The 16,758-nt window shown below is 38.4% G+C and overlaps 2 protein-coding genes across 2 annotated transcripts; both read right to left on the bottom strand.

Annotated features, from left to right (window-relative positions):
* Positions 1-571: 571 nt before the first annotated feature.
* stra6l (STRA6-like) lies at positions 572-12,825 on the bottom strand. The gene is made up of 18 exons (XM_012867010.3): positions 12,550-12,825; positions 10,706-10,787; positions 8,875-8,975; positions 8,560-8,690; positions 8,348-8,468; positions 8,187-8,232; positions 7,890-8,015; positions 7,579-7,652; positions 5,962-6,070; positions 5,685-5,838; positions 5,371-5,446; positions 5,136-5,217; positions 4,733-4,781; positions 4,332-4,449; positions 4,130-4,249; positions 3,513-3,676; positions 955-1,098; positions 572-875 (listed from the first exon to the last, which is right to left on the bottom strand). Exons 1-18 carry the CDS (start codon positions 12,573-12,575, stop codon positions 643-645), a joined length of 1,956 nt encoding a protein of 651 aa, XP_012722464.2. The 5' UTR covers positions 12,576-12,825; the 3' UTR covers positions 572-642.
* A 2,245-nt stretch (positions 12,826-15,070) lies between these two features.
* spink4 (serine peptidase inhibitor, Kazal type 4) lies at positions 15,071-16,330 on the bottom strand. The gene is made up of 4 exons (XM_036134107.1): positions 16,175-16,330; positions 15,759-15,790; positions 15,548-15,660; positions 15,071-15,204 (listed from the first exon to the last, which is right to left on the bottom strand). Exons 1-4 carry the CDS (start codon positions 16,224-16,226, stop codon positions 15,159-15,161), a joined length of 243 nt encoding a protein of 80 aa, XP_035990000.1. The 5' UTR covers positions 16,227-16,330; the 3' UTR covers positions 15,071-15,158.
* Between the last annotated feature and the right edge of the window lie 428 nt (positions 16,331-16,758).

Genomic DNA, 16,758 nt, shown 5'->3' with positions numbered 1-16,758 from the left:
ATCTATCTATCTATCTATCTATCTATCTATCTATCTATCTATATCTATATCTATATATATATATATATATATATATATATACACACACACACACACACACACACATATATCTCTACACATACACACACACACACACATATATATACACATAGGTATACACACATATATATACTTGATATTGACAAATCCACAATTCCACACATTTAACAATATTTTGATAGTCTAAACCTATTTTAAAAGGGTTTTAACATTCACAACAGTCACAGTGTAATTCCTACATCAGCCGTTTTGTACCTCACACATTCCATTTTGCACTGACAGTTAAGTGACATTTCTTCAACAGAGATGGATGCAAACATGCACATTCCGGACAATGACACATTTAAAACCTATGAAATGGTATTTATCATGGTTAATAATTAAAATGCAAGTCAGGTGGCTGACTTGTGCTTGAGTCACTTCTATGGTTGTGTTAGGTTGTGTTATTGCTGCCTCCATGGAACTAAAAACGAATGAACAATTCAAATGCAGTGACGTTGAAGACACCCAACACCCTCCATAAAACTGAGTTTGTCACAACTGTAAGTGATCCAGTTTGTTTAACAGCCTAAATTTCTAAAGAGCCACACAGAGTTTTATATTTCAACAGTCTTCCTCTGTGGTGACTAGAATTTCTCCTGTTGCCTGTGGTGCCAATTGGTGGTTCTGTGTTTGTGATGCCATGAGCCAAGCCCGGACTTCTGTCTCTGTCTGGGTTGGTGATGATGATGCTGCTGCAGAGAGATGGTGTTTTCTGCGTAGAATCAAAGGAGGGTTCTTCAACAAGGTGTAAAGCAACACCCAGCGCCTCCTGGCTCGGCTGTTGACGGGGGACACTGAAAACAAATAAGCAAAACTGTAATAAAGTCTATATACAACATGCAAGTACTACAGATGCAAACGTACTCTTCTAACCTGATTGAGCATTTTCAAATGAGGAGTATATGGTCGCATTGTGTTTCTCTATTGTGCTTGAAACCAGAAGCTGGCAGAAACACACCATGACTGGGTTGTTGTGATAATGGTCGGCAAAGATCATCCCCACCCATGTACTGTAGCCTGGGGACAAAAAGTTAGATCAACATAAAATTATGGGACAGATGATAGATAATGGGGGGAAAAAAATTAAAGGACAACATTTTAATCACAGTACAATGTCTAGTCTGTTAGACATCTCTAATACTGATCTGATCTGTTCATTAGAGTAGGGGATTGTTAATAAGATGTTTTGGGGTTAATGAAGTTGACAACAGGTGCACTAAAGTGGCAAAAAGGAAATAAATGGTTTTGCAGGCGGATGCCACAGACATTTTTTCCTCCCCACATTTTTTGACTGCTTTCCAGTAGTTTTGCATCTGACCAGAGTCAGTGTCCCTACTGGTAGCATGAGGCGATGCCTGGATCCAACAGCGGTCAGTCCAACTCCACCAGGATGGCATAACCACACGTGCTATTGCCAGAAAGTTTGCAGTGTCTCCCAGCACAGCTTCAAGAGCACGGAGAAGATTCCAGGAGATAAGCAGGTACTGTAGGAGAGCTGGTCTGAGGTCCTTGACCCATCAGGAGGACCGAAACCTGCTCCTCTGTGCAAGGAGGAACAGGATGAGTGCTGCCGGAGCCCTACAAAGTGACCTCCAGTCGCCACTAATGTGAATTTCTCTGACCAGACGGAAATTCTGACCAGACCCAACATCGTCTAGTAGGCCCTGTGCTCCAGAGAACAGCAGGTTTGGCTCTGGCACCCCCCTGTTCTTTTCATAGATAAGAGCAGGTTTACTCTGAGCTTGTTTGACAGATGTGAAAGGGTCTGGAGACGCTGCCGTGCACGTTGTGCTGCCTGCAACATTGCTCAGCATGATCCGTTTGGTGGTGGCTCGGTGATAGTCTGGGGAGGCATATTCAAGCGCAGACACACCTGTTCAGGAAAAATTAATGAAATAAAGCCCTGACTGCTAACTGGTATTGAGATTTAATCCTTATCCCCATTGTTAGCCATGTCACTGGTGCAGGGGGTCCTGCGTTTCTCCTTGTGCACCATAATGCCCGGATCATGTGGCAAGGGTATGCAGGCAGTTCCTGAAGGATAAAGGACTTAACACCATTGACTGGCCTCCATGCTCCCCTGACCTCCACTAGAACATCTCTGGGATATCATGTTTAGGGCCATCTGATGCCACCAGGGTGCACTTCAGATTGTCCAGGAACTCAGCGATGCCCTGGTCTGGATCTGGGAGGAGACACCCCAGTACACCACCTGTCCACTCAAAAGGAGCGTATCCCAGTGTTGTCAGCAGAGCGGGCCGTAACAACCGCCGAGGACCGTTTTGAGTTGCTGCAATGACATTTCAGCAAACTGGACTAGCCTTCTGCATAATTTTTTTTTCAGTTTCACTTTCTCAGTGGCTTTGGATTAAACTCTCTGTGTGTAGATCGTTTTTATCAAAACACGTGGTGTCCTTTTGTTCCTAACATATAGGTAATTCCATATGGATATCCAGCAGGATTTCTTGTTCTAACTGAGAGCGGATCTGTTTGCAAAGAGTTCCAAACTATATATACTTATTAATTAAAAAAATATTATGACAAATTTATTATTTTGATAAAGCTCTTAAAAATCTCACCCCTTTAAGTTGTTTAATTTACATTCATTTGCCTTTGTGTTTTATCTTCCAATTAGTTTGCAACCAGCAAAGACAAACATCTGAATTGTATTTTTAAAAACATGTTTTATTATTTCATTAATGGATAAACAAGAATTTCTTGGCATTTCCTTTTCAACTATGAAACAAACTTTTTCCTTCTTTCTTTCAAAAATGCTTTCTTGTGCAGGATGAGACTGCAAAACAGGTAACAGCTTCCCCCTTTTTTCCTCTCTTGCTTGCAACTAGTTAAACTGGTTGCAAGCAGGAGAGGAAATCAAACAAACTTTGTTAGAAACTAAATTTCATACAAACAACTGCAACACAAAGCACTTTAAAGAGGTTAAAACTGGGCAGGCGGGCATGAAACTCAAGGAATAATAAAAAGTCCATTGTATAAATAAATAAATAGAAAATTATTCACACCATGTAAAAAGGAACTAATGGCAGCCATGCGAGAGTAGAAAAAGTGGAAATAAGGATACAAAATATATAAAGCTAAAATTCTAAACACCTAAAAATAGCAAACATGGAAATGCAAACATTAGGATGTTTGCATTTCCATGCAAAAATGCTAAATAAGACAATTACAAAACATGACACAATAAAACACAAGAAAATTAACACTTGCTAAAGTTTTTAGCAACTAACATAGAAATAGAATAAAAAATAGAAATAGACCAAAATTATTTCCTTCAACTAAAAGTCAGTCTGCATAAAAACATCTTTCATTTGCTTTTAAAACCATGAAATCCTTCTAGGATCAGATGTAACAGCTAAATATACTTAAAAGCCTGAAGTCATTTGCAGTTAGCACAGTTTTGTTAAGCTCACCGGCATCCAGGTTTTCATATCCCCTCTGCATTATGGTTCTGTCGATGCGGGACACCAGCCACGTTCCAACCACAAGGCTAAGCAGCAGCCGGACTATGCAGGTGCTGATCCCCATCACCACATTGTAGAAAAAGAAGAAGTAGTTGAAGCAGTGGAAGGCCTTCCTAGAAAGTAAAAGCAGAGAAATGTCAGATTTTTAGGTTGTTGGAGTGATTTTTGTTCTACCAAATCTTGGTAGTAGATATTGAGTAGATTTTTGGAAGATCACTATTACTATAGGAGATTGTAGGCCATTACTAAGGCAATTAGGAGAAAATTCATTACAAATCTGGTAAGGATGCATAAGAAATGCTTGACTTCTGTTTAAGTTTACAAAGAAAATAGATAAAATATTGGTGCTTAAGCATTTCACATCTGCTTATTTCAGAGGAGGGATCAATAATAGGGAAGTCTGTGTTTTATGGCTTCAGACATGCTCAGTGCATAGAAGTTTATCTAATCAGCGCTTTGCCTATTGTCAACAAGCACTCCCAGTCCTCTCAGTTTATTATTCACTGTTGAATAAAGTAACCTAGTTTTATTGTCAGGTTTTTTTTATATTCCTCAAATATACTAACCTGTTGTTGAGAGCCAGAGGTTTCTCCTTATCAGTGGGAGACATTTTATCCTGAAGAAAAAAGATCTGAACCAGAACTACCTGGAGAATCACCAAGCCGATCACCATCCCAATGGTCAGACTGAGAGACGAAAGAGAAAAGTCAAGCTCAGCGTGCGAACCCATCAGTATAATACGAGCAATCATGGAAGAGGTGGTCATACAAAATGAGTCCCATGTTTGACAGCATGGCCAGTACTCTTCCATGCTGTATGGGAAGAACCAGCAAGTAGACAAAGAGCAAGGCAATCAGGAAGTGGACAAAATGAACAATCAGGTAGCCTAAGGGAAAACCAGAGAGATTGACCTTCAGAAATACATATATATATTCAGACTGCAAGTTCTTTTCCTGCTACTATTTGCAGATTTTTCTTTTAAAAGGTAACATCAATCATTTTGTCTTTCTCATCATTTGGATAAATGTAATTTACCCAGAAAATGGTTCTAAAGAATCATTAAAAAGTATTTTTGATTTGAAACCCTAAAACAAGATGCCAAGCCTACACTTACTCCACAATGGAATAGATTTGGATTTGTTGATGTTGCTATAAAAATAAAGGCTTACCCCATAGTGTGAAAGCTATTTGCCATCCAGAGTATCTTGCAATGGAAGCCTGTGAATTTAAGGTTTATAATTGTAAGAAAAATTAGCTCTCTAACTCAAACATTCAAATCACGCACATGCTCTAAATGCATTGTTCTCCCTTTTTAAAAGCTCAATTAGTTTATGCAAAACTGTTTAGGCTCAGGGACCACATGTGCACCATATGTTCAAGTCATTTTGATGTGATGAAACATGTGAACTGGAACCAAACTCAGTTTGCACAATCTGCTCAGAGCAGAGTCTAAATGAGCAATGGCAGTGGCATCCAGCTCAGGAACACTCAAAATGCACTTAATCAAAGCTGAATTGCTCAAATCAACAACTCAATTTTTTCTACTGCCGTTTATATGTTTCTTTTACTTACAACACTGACTGCAGACTTAGGGTTGTGGAACCTCTCTGGAAGAAAGCCTTTCTGACCCTTCCACAGTCTCTTTAAGTGTTTCCTAAGGTAGAAGGTTATAACAAGAATCACCACAGACCCGACAAATAGACCTATTATCTTCCATGGCTACGTTTGGGAATATAAGTTTTCTTCCCATGAAGAAATTTGAGATATTTCTATGTAAAAGTTTATCATTGATATTATTTTATCTTACCTGTAACATGCCAAGATATGGAAGGTGTAAGCAACGGAGTTGAGACTGGCAAAGATGGTGGTGGCCAACCAAGACTCTTAAACAAACCAAAATGATCAACACCTACATTTAAATAAAGCTCTTATTAAAATTGTTGAGAAATGTGTGCCCACTCTGCTCTACTAGATGTCATTTTTTTTTATTGCTAGAGTTAAGAACCAACAGCACATATGGTGATGTTAGGTTTGTCTAAGATGTATCAGAACATATAAAGAGCCTTTAAATCCTACTGATCATAAATGTTTTCTTCCAGCAGTGATAATAGAGGAACATACTCCTGGCCACGTCGATGAACTCTTCCAACTGTGGTATCATGTATCCCAAAGCTTGCGTCTGGTTACAAGAACTAACAACCTCCTTTAGTGTATTCTTCCAGTCTTCAACTTGGTCAAAGGCAACATCACTGACACTGTAGTCTGCTAGTGTCATCTACAAAAACAACAAAGAAGACACATAAAAGCGTAAATCACTAGTTGTTGAAAGTTATTGTAGATCATCTGAGCATTATCGTACAAATTGTATATGATAAGGTCATTTTTTTTTTTACTGCACCGTATATAGGCCTATAAGGGATATAATGGCTGTGCCAATGATCCTGTTTGGAAACTTGAAGTAAGGGTCCCATTCATAAACTCGTCTTTGGAACCAGCTCAGAGGTTTACTGAAACACAGAATGTGAGTTAAAGGTGACCTGTGAGGGCGGTGCTTCAGTATGTGTAGTAAGTAGACATGCTGTTCTGTTCTGTTTTCTCTTTGAGGTCGGTCAAGTTTTTCTCTCCTCTCCAGCTTTCACCCCCCCCGCTCCACCTCTCCTACTTCTGCTGCTATGTCTTGTCTTTCTGAGCACTTTCTTCATATCAACAGAACTCTGAAAAACATGAATTTCTACTTATTGGATCTGGTGGATTTATGATGCATCAGCAAATACAGCGGATGTCGGTAGCCATTTGGCCTTGATCAGTCTACCGGCTGCATGATGCTGATGAACTTACACGCGATTAGTCTCAAATGTTTACCTTCTGCTATGTGTGTCTCGTCTTATTTGTGCTTTTTGTGCAAGAGGTTTTTGATATCTCAAACTGTATCCTGTGATAGAATAAAGTATGAGTTATGTTTTTTTCCCTCTCATCTTCGTTTCTTTGTGGCCTCTATCTTTTCACAGAGTAATGGCAGCGCCATCTTGGCAGCAAGGCCTCAGTAAATCGTCTCGCCCCTGAAATGATTGTGATGTTTGTATGGCGATTTTACTAAAACAACATTTTCCCTCTGGGATTATTAAAGTATTTCTGATTCTGATTCTGAAAAAGTTGTTAAATGTATTGATTTCGGAGCTCATAACTATTCAAACTGATGAAATGCATATGAAGACACTTTACTACCTTATAAGCGGATAATGCTTCCAAAGCCGACCAAAGAACAGAGCGTTAAGAGCCACAACTCGGGGCAATTTGAACTCCTTGGCTAGCGCTAGCCCCAAAGCAGCTAGCAATGCTAACAATATGGAGGTGCGAGCAAATGCAGTTACACCCATTCAAGCCTCTATTGACTCTTTCCGAGAAGAGAACCGGACTTCTATTGCTTCTTTACACTCTATTCTTAGTGTGTATGGCCAATGAATTACTTCTATGGAGGATGGACTGAACGACTTCGACAGAAGGCTGAACAACATGAAAGTCTCACAAGCTTCACTGGCTAAGGAAAACAAAGCTTTGAGGAAGAAGGTGGCGTACCTGAAAAACTATACCAGGCGGCATAATGTCTGCGTTGTGGGGACACCAGAGAAAGCCGAGGGCTCACAACCAACGGAATTGATCACCAAACTACAGCTGTGCTTGGGGAAGGCAGCTTTGAGAAGCCACTGTCGGTCGATAGAGCCCACAGAAGTCTGCCCCCTTTACCAGCAGACGGCAATAGACTGCGGCCATTTATTGTTATTGACTCAACTGACGGACGGAAGACGACTAAAAACTTATTTTATCTTCTCTTGTTTTATCTTCTCTTATCTTGGTGGATGAAAACCCATTTTAGATTGCTCAATGTGTGAAGATATGAGACACATTTTGTAAAACAAAGTCCCAATGTGTTGTAATGTGCTGTTTTGGGCTTTTTTGTTTGCGTGTGTAGGGATAACGATTAAAACTAGAGTTGACATTCATATATGTGATTTACCTGTGTTCAGGTGTTCTACTCAGTAGCCGGCTGACATGCTTTGACTGGTGTTGACCGACCAGCTCTTCAATATCCTGCCAGCAGATTCAACATATCGACACACAAAATTGTTAGTTGATGTTTCAAAATGTAAGAATACTGACCAACCTCACAGAAGGTGCATCCATATGTTACAATAAAAAAGAAAAAAATAAGTTTATAACAGAAAACTAAAAACCTAAGTGCCTGATGTAAAACTTCACATGCAGGATTTCTTTTCACCACAGCAAGCATACATCGTTTGAAGGGCCAATTTCGGTTCACATGCTGACCTCTGGTTCCAGTTGCAGACGCAGGCGCACATCTTTAACCAGTATGTAAATAAATCGTCCAAGAAGGAAGACAAGCGAGAGGATGCGGGGCCACTGGGATATTAACTTCTGGTATTTACCCAAAACCTTTAAAATAGCACACAAAAGCAATAATGAAACCGTTTTCATGGAACTGAAAATATCGTTTAACAACCTGATGACATGTAATGTTTTACAGAGATTTGGAGTGAAACCCAGTGCAAACTGGTTGTTGGTTCGAAACCGTATTGCATCATAATGGGTTTATTGGCAACAAACCTCTCCCCTGGGACAGGTGGCTGTATCCCAGACTGTGATCAAAATCCTAGAAACAGGAACAGGGAAATAAAAACAAAACATATTTGTATATTTTTTATGTCAGTACGTTTTACCAATGTACTGAAAAGCATGCGATAGTGAACTTATACACAAATGTATACCAGGCTGCAGAGTAGAGTATTCCCAGTACTGCCCCGGTCATTCTGAATGGTGTGGACAGACAGGCAAAAAACGGGAAATACACCAGACCCACTTCTAACGCCCCAATAAGATACACTATTGCTGAGGGTGAGCAGAGAACAACAGGTCAGTGATTTTAAGTGCATGTGGCTTGTATGGGATAGTGATGACATGGAATAAAAACACAGAGTACCTCTGGCCCAGGGTGGCAGCGTGAAGGGGATGTATCGCTCAGAAAATAGCAACAGAACGCTGCTTGACACTGCACCATATGCAAAGCCATAAGACCAACGGTTACTGAGGCTACCTATTGTATCTAAAGGCCTGCGGCACAATTGTGAAAAAAAAATAAAAATATATAAATACCAAAGAAGTAGAGTTACTAATGTTACTAATGCAAAGTAGTAGCTTGAGTCGCAGACAGATAAAATGATGTTATAAAAGTCTAATTTTCTTTTCACAAGGTTCCAAGTCTCACAGTATTTTATTTATTTTTATTATTACTTACACCACAATGCCAAAGCGTCCATTTAGAAAAGGCAGTCTGTGGTCGATGGACAGTCTCTGTGCTCGTCTCTGAAGAAACGACAGCACCCCTGTAATCAGGACCTGGCAGACAAGATGTCAGCTCGTTTTATACAGGCAGCTTGTCTCAAATATTCCTCACTCGCCGCAACCAATCAGCAACATACTTAGAAGCAAGAGGTCCCTCTGACTTTCAGAACATTGTGCTAAAAAGATTAGTTTTAATTTTCAATTTCAGCAGAACACACTTTACATAATCTCATTTGTTGTGTGAGGACATGACTAAAAAGTGAGATAGATGTTTTAAAAGGGGACATCCCACGACTGATCCTAAGTTTCAGTTTGGGTCCTGATCAAGGCGTTTTAAGTTGCTAAATACTGGAACGCTTGACTAAGGTAAGCTACAAGTCCCTGTCTGTGATTTTAGATCAGCTACATCCGTGTGTGGTTTTGACTGACCAGATTTTAACAGTCATTGCCTGATTTTGTGCATATGGTTTTCAATAATGTATCACAAGCCCATACACATTAATCTAACCTATCTCAGTTTCCCTTAACAATGCATATGTGAAAACACTTATAACTGTCAAAGCGAAAGAAAGACTTTACTGGCTACTGGGTTCAGACAGCTGTCAGTGTGATACAGACCTGCGCAAAACTGAGCTAAAAACCCTTTATTATGGTATTTAAAGCAGTGGGCGGAGTTTTTAAAGCAGGATTTCTGTCACAAGTTCTGTCTGCGCATGACAATCTGATGGCCACACTGAAAGTATTATGGGCCAAATGATTTACAGGTCATGTCACAACAGAGGAGAAATGTGCCTGGTAGGCTCGCAAACTCTGCATGAGCAAAATAGGAGTTTATTACGCATTGTAGCTTTATATGTTGTCAGATTTATCTTTGGGAAAGATCATGTATGTGCTTTTTATGTGATGCATTATGAGAACAATACAGCAGTTTCCTTATTAACCCCATGTTTAAGCAGCATATTAAAGCTGTCATGTAGAAACTCAGCTGGGACAAATATCTGTTGATGAGAAAGAATAAAAAAAGAACTTGCAGGACCCAGAAATTCATTGATGAGAAAGTTTAGTGGAACAGAATTGCAATACTTATTGACCATGAAATGGGAAATTTGGTGTTATTTTACAATAAATTAAAGCTAATGAGATATCAAGCATGTATATGCGATTGATCTAAAAACATTTTCATGGGACTTTGTCTCATCAAACACCTAGACACATGTGAGTATTGTGGACTAAAAAGAAATAAATCCTGCTTGGTGCATTCCCAGTTTTACAAAAAACAATTCCCTGTCTTTTTCACACAAACTCTTTGAAAAATCTAATTAAGCTGTGGTTCTATACAATTTTTATTTTAGTTTATGATTTTTGATGCTTCCACAGTTACATTTGCTCCATCTAAAAATAAGTGTTGACTCTTTACAAATTGAGCTGAAATAATATTTGCTGTAACTTTTGATTACAGCAAGTCTTGGAACTTTTGATTCTAAGATCTTCTTGATGGCAGGCTCCTCCCACATGTCCTAAATTATTTGGGTTGTACATGCAATGAAACTATTAGTTCACAAACATGTTTACATTCTAAGATTGTAGAACAAAAACATTAATTGTGTTAGCGTACACAAAATGGCACAGTTATTTGACTGACTAGACATTTATGATTAAGTTTTATTTAATAAAATCTTTTTACACAACTTCATGGGTAATCGTGGAATCTTTTGTAAGCAAAGCCTTTTTGTTTTGCTGTTTTGTTTTTCATGTACTGTAAATACAATAAACAGATAACTTACTGCTGGAATGAGGGAAAGGTGCAGGAAAAGGTCCACTGAGAATGTCTCTTGACAGTCCTCAATTGTAGAGACATTGGGAAGTCTGTAAGAATATAAACATAAAATAATATATTGTATTATAACCTGTGGCGTCTCTGGCATGATAAGTTAAGTGTGGCACAAAAAAATCAACACCTATTAGCAACAACTAATTGATTTGTGATGCATACCACCTGACAGATCAATTTTAAATGAAACAGATAAATTAGCATAAACAAACACACTAGGAATGCCATTTTATATAAGCTGAATGTAATTGAATTTTTATACAAAAAATTACAAAGAAAGGCTCACTAATAATGCTCTTTTATTAAAAAGAAAAGTTTTGCATCAATCGTTCATTGAGCCAACAAGGACAACCAACACTAGATTGTCCCACACTTTCAGGCAGATCGTAAACATCACGTGTGCAATTCCAGTATTTTTATTAGATGATCCGAGCTTGGGGTCGTAGTATTTGTGCCCCATGGCTGTCTGTCTACTGAGAGCGTGTTGGGCATGCGCACTGCAATTTCAGATGTTCAGTAGTTAAACAAACGCTGGTGGGCTGGCCCCAATATCAAGGCGCATCAAGAAGATCAGGGGTGTCAAACATACGGCCCGCGGGACGAATCCGGCCCGCCGAACAATTTAGTCCGGCCCTGTGGCTAAATGCATTATCATTATAAATTTTTTTTTTTTTTTTATTTATTTATTTTTTTCCAGTGTCCTGTCTGGCAATGTGGCAATAAGATGCCACAAAGAGCTCATCAGATTTGACTTTCACAAGTGGACAAAATAAAAGGAAGAGAATGATAAAACAATTATTGAAAAAAACATGTACTTCGTTTAATTGAAAATATGCAGTTCCTATATTGTCCACGAGGGGCGCTGTGTTTTAATTAGCAGATTAAGCTTCAGGTGTGGAAAAATTCAAATCATTTCTTAATTTTTATCTGTTTGATGTGTTTTGTCATGCAGTGTTTTTAAGTTCCAAAAAAGTTCCAAAAAATTTGAATAAATGTTTTTCAACATTGTATAATCACTGTGATCAGTTCTTATGCAAAATGCACAAGTAAATGTTTAACTGAGTAAAAGTATTGTTGAAATTGCACATACTTTTCTTAAAAACGCTGAGGTTATTCATAATATATTGTGTAAAAGTGAAATTAACTTAATATAAAAATCAACAACAAGTCCACTTTTATTAGTTCTATTTAATCTTGCAATGAGTTAACTCGTGTGGCCCTCTTGAGATCAGATTAAGCTATATGCGGCCCCTCAACCAAAATGAGTTTGACACCCCTGAAGAAGATTTAGCCTACTGAGCTTGTCAGTTTTCTGGCAAACTTAGATAAATTGGCAGAAACGTTTATAACATAATTTTATTGGTAAGGGAATAGGTCTTTTTCACAATATTACTCTATAAAGAACGATTCTGTCCCACTGATTATTGTGAACATAGAGCGCCACAGCGACATCTGGTGGGGCCAGGCCCCACTGGCCCCAAATGCAGAGACGCCCCAGATTATAACTGATGTAAAGTTTGGCAAAAACAAACATTTTGGACTTGAACAGAGCAGATATCAGGCTGACTAAGATATGTAGAACTTATCATAGTGGATCAAAGGTTAAAGGGACATCAGATGACCTAATTTTTAACATAATGCACATAATCATTGTTTGAAGCTCGGAGTTGGTCAACAAATGCTGCTCCACTTTTGCAAAGTACAAAATCCAGAAATCACATAAGAGCTGGTCGTGACAAAGAGAAACGATCTGACATAAAACCTCATAGTCTCTGAACTAGATGTCTCTATACTCACACATGTTGCTCTGTGTTTCTTATCATCTTTGATATGGCAGCTCATTGAAGTCGAGAAATCCTTGTTTCTGCTCGTTTGTATAGAGAAGGGAAGTGACCGGGGATTGTAACCACATCTAAATTTCCTGGTGTCAGCCACGTGATATATCTGACCTTTGACCGTTGGATTCAGCAGTTTGATTTTTTTCTTTTAATGTCCTGTCTGTGCTTTTACTTGCCAAAGTGTTTGCCGACACTTTTCTGTTCTGTCCACGTATCTTTCTCCTCTGACACACACAAGTGTTATTGACCATGGTGTTACTCAGTATGAGTAATGTAAACAGTGAGCTCAGCCACTGAGATAACCAGCAAATCATTCGCCAGCTGCTTTCCCTTAACAGAAGATCAATACTCAGAGCTTCATTACAGAAAGGCTTTAAGTAATGAATTCCTGAAATTTATTCTGTACTGCCTTTAAAGGTGTCCAAATACTATTTTCACATGTCCGATTGCAACTCCGAACTTTAAAGTATTTCAGTTCATCAGATGGACTACCACAAAGTAGTGCATAATTGCGAAGAGGAAGGAAATGCATGATGCATGAACCCCCTTCATTTTAATACTTTCAAATAAATACAGTTCAACTAACTCCCTTCAGTCACCCAATTAGTGTCGCTTTGGTATTTAAGGTTAGAAAACCCTAGAGGTTTGTTCAAAATGAGTGAATGAACACTAAGGATCAGGACACACTGTTTTAAAGTTGTGGAGAAGTGTACAGCAGTTAGGTTATAAAACAATATCAAAAGCTTTGAACATCCCAGAGAGCAGAATCTTGAGTTAATCATCTGAAAATTGAATTGGCATAGCCACAGATAGCAAAACATGGATTGGATGCTTTTGTTTAACAGGGAAAGGGAAGCTGCTCAGACTTGATGGGAAGATGGATGTAGCTCAGTGCAGGTCAATCCTGAAATAAAACCAGTTAGAGGCTACAAAAGGCTTTAGACTGGGGGTGGAAAGTCGATCAATAAATGAATCAATCCTCACAAGTAAGAAAGGGAACATATTATAAACAACTATAATTAAAATATGATACACCCAGAGCTACATTGAATGGTCTAGATCAAAACATATTCATGTGTTAGAATGGCCCAAAGTCCAAACAAATATCCAATTTATTAGCTGGGAAGACATGGAAATAGTTGTTCGCAGATGCTTTCCATCCACGTTGAGAGAGTTGTTCTTTTGCAAAGAAGTATGGGCAAAAGAACGCAACACCTGCTAATTTAATTTCAATGAAAGTTGGTTCCAGAGCATCGACTCAGAGGAGGGCTAAACGCAAAAACGGCCCGTCACACATTTAGATTTTTATTCATATCTTTTTATCCAATTTCTTCCATTTCACAAACAGGGGTTGCTATGTATTAACCTTGCTTGCAAGCTGTATTTGTGCGTTCACAAACGCACGATAATCCATCTAGTCCCGCTCCCACCCCAACCGTTCGGGACCAAACCAAAAAAACAGTTTGGATCAATCACGTTGCAGTATTATGTTTTTTTTTTTTTTTTTTTTTTTTTTACGGTTTAAGGCGGGACATACCGGCTGTGATGAAAGCAAGAGCTGCCCATCCCACAGCCTAACCAAAACAAACAGGGCAGTGCAGGAGGACGCACGGCTAGCTGCTGCTATCACATTTGATTTGTCAAAAATCCACAATTTCCTGTTTTTAAAAGAACAGAAAGAAGTGCCTCGACCAGCGAAGCTTGTGGTTTCTCATGGCGGCCGCTGCTTATAACATTTTCATTTGATACCGTTGTAGGTAGTTTGGCTAAAACCATCCTTTGATAGCCGGGGCACTAGGTGTCGATTCGCCCAATCAGCTCAGGGATGTTCTGCTTAATGTTCCTCCTTCATCCAAATGGATTTGGTAGGAGCAGGCCTATCTTGATAATGTGCAGAGTGCAACACATTATCAATTTGGCTTGCCAGGTTAGCTTTGTGTTGGTATATTAAATAAATCCAATGCTCAGGAAGCAACCAAACGGACAATCTGCATATTTGTGAAGGATGCAAACTCCAAAACACATAAAAACAACAAATGCTGCAAAAGAATAAAGTTGCAATCACAGAAAAGAAGAACATGAAAAATGGTGCAACTACCAAAAACAATGGCAAAGTCCCTCTAAAAATAATAAAAAAAATAAAAAAATACAGAAGTACGCCAGACCACTTGGTGAGTCAATCACCAGACCCTCAGTAAAGACAAGCACATGAATATGATGTTCTATAATTTTGTAAAATATTATGGCCACTTGTTTAAAAAAAACATGAAACGTGCATTTTTCTTTCTTCCCTCCAACTTTCTTCTGGGGATTAATGTCTTTACTGAGTGTCAGATCTTACCGTAATAAACAAGTTTGTGATCTATTTTTCCATCAACCATCAGCTTTATTGATCTCCAATATGTATTTAACCTCCCCTAAGAACGTAGTTTAAAGCACACATTGTCATACAATCTTGAGGAAAGACAATCAGAAACTCAGTTTGTCGAAACTTGGACTTTAATGAGACAACAGTGAGTATAATTTTTCCAGTTTTCTTCCTGGTGCTGCCTTACTCAACCGTGCAGGTCAGCAGCCTCCCTCTTTGGCGACCATAATGTCCCTTTTGGTTGCTCTGTGGAGAGAATGGCGACAAGAAATACCAGTGATTCACTCTGTTTGCTGAGATTTTGTTCTTTCTAGCATTGTATGTCAATAGAGAAAACAAGGCAAGTAACTCTTCTGAGGAATGAAAAGTCACTTTTTTAAACTTGAAATATATAATGCTTGAGTTTTTTTTTACTTTGTTTTTTAAAAAAAACACCACTTTCAATAGTTGGTCCGCATTTGTTTACAATGTTTTACATTGTTTGACCACCAAGGGATAACTAAAGCATTTTATTCCCCACAGAATCAGCTTGGGTGCCTTAAACCTAATGAGTGAATACCACAAGTGTGTAGCGACTGTGTGAACTCACTGTCTCTCGACACAGAGGGCACACTCGTTGGCGTAAGTGTTTCCATCGCTGCCGCAGACAGGGGCGAAGTTCATTGGGCATGCCACGATCTCTTCCACCTCAGGACAAGAAGGCTGTCGGATACATGAACAATACAAAAGTACATGAAATTCTGTTCAACTGTAGAACCTACATAAATTAGATAAGATTCTAATTTTAAAATTCATATCACCTTCCTCATAAGTCCAGACTTGTCTGCAGCATCTGTAGAGAAAAAAAATAAAATAAGTGGCTTTTGACATATTCCAACTTTAAGAGTGTTGACATCACATTTTGTATAAAATTAAGACTTTTTAATAATTAAGTACTTTCAGCCCTGAGTTTCAGTATGAATTAAACTGTAAAGTGTCTTTTATATATTCTACAAAAGGAATTACATTTTTTTTTACACGTTTTTTTATGGTCGCATTTGCCGTTAAAGTAGTGATCAGCAGCAATCGAGTTTTATTAAAGTAGGTTTCATTTTAAATAGAGATACAATTGTTAAAGCTATTTGTAAACAACTTGGACTACTTAAAAAAAAAAAAAAAAAAAAAAACAGCAACTTCAAAACCAATGTTTGACCAAAAAAATACTTTCATATTTTACCTGTTGCGACACAGATGAGCAGGAGTCCCAGCAAAACAACTCGACCAGTCATGGTGTTGGTGGATGAATAACTCAGAAGGAACAACTGCTTCTGTCTTTATAGCTTATTTATTGGGTGAATTTGGGTGTGTTAGTATGGGAGCTTGGCAGCTGTTTCCCTGCTGTAGTGACACAGTCATCGTCCCTCATTACACACATAAAGATACTGTTTGTTAATCAGTAAATGTCAAGCAACATGTGACAAGTCCACAGTGAGGGGAAAAAAAATTATATATATATATATATATATATATATATATATATATATATATATATATTGTAATGTTCTGTTTTGGTTTATGTTTGTTATTTGGTTAAGTAGCTCTTTCCTGCCTCTGGGTTTATTTCTGTTTTTGGATTCTTGTTTACCCTCTTCACTGTGTTAGTTATCCGGTCCCTGTATTAGTTCTGATTTTATTTATGTGCTTTGTCTATTCTGTTTTATCTTAGTTTTATTATCTAGTGTCCTGTCAGCTCCCTTAATCATTCCCACCTGTCCTTGATTATTTGGATTAATTCCGCTCACCTGTCTCTCCACTTATTTA

The sequence above is a fragment of the Fundulus heteroclitus genome, unplaced genomic scaffold, assembly GCF_011125445.2.
Source record: "Fundulus heteroclitus isolate FHET01 unplaced genomic scaffold, MU-UCD_Fhet_4.1 scaffold_74, whole genome shotgun sequence".
Lineage (NCBI taxonomy): Eukaryota > Metazoa > Chordata > Actinopteri > Cyprinodontiformes > Fundulidae > Fundulus > Fundulus heteroclitus.
Note: the sequence above shows the minus strand (reverse complement) of the source record. Positions and strands in the feature narration are given on the sequence as shown.

What these genes read in the sequence shown, in the direction of transcription:
- stra6l (XM_012867010.3), bottom strand. Translation starts at nt 12,575, where the DNA reads ATGATAAGAAACACAGAGCAACATGT. An exon ending in GTCTGCAACTGGAACCAGAG is followed by an intron (nt 7,653 to 7,889) that starts GTCAGCATGTGA and finishes ATCTGCTGGCAG; the next exon opens with GATATTGAAGAGCTGGTCGG. An exon ending in CATATCTTGGCATGTTACAG is followed by an intron (nt 5,218 to 5,370) that starts GTAAGATAAAAT and finishes CTTCTACCTTAG; the next exon opens with GAAACACTTAAAGAGACTGT.
- spink4 (XM_036134107.1), bottom strand. Translation starts at nt 16,226, where the DNA reads ATGACTGGTCGAGTTGTTTTGCTGGGACTCCTGCTCATCTGTGTCGCA. An exon ending in GCTCATCTGTGTCGCAACAG is followed by an intron (nt 15,791 to 16,174) that starts GTAAAATATGAA and finishes TTTTCTCTACAG; the next exon opens with ATGCTGCAGACAAGTCTGGA. An exon ending in GCCCTCTGTGTCGAGAGACA is followed by an intron (nt 15,205 to 15,547) that starts GTGAGTTCACAC and finishes TTCTCTCCACAG; the next exon opens with AGCAACCAAAAGGGACATTA.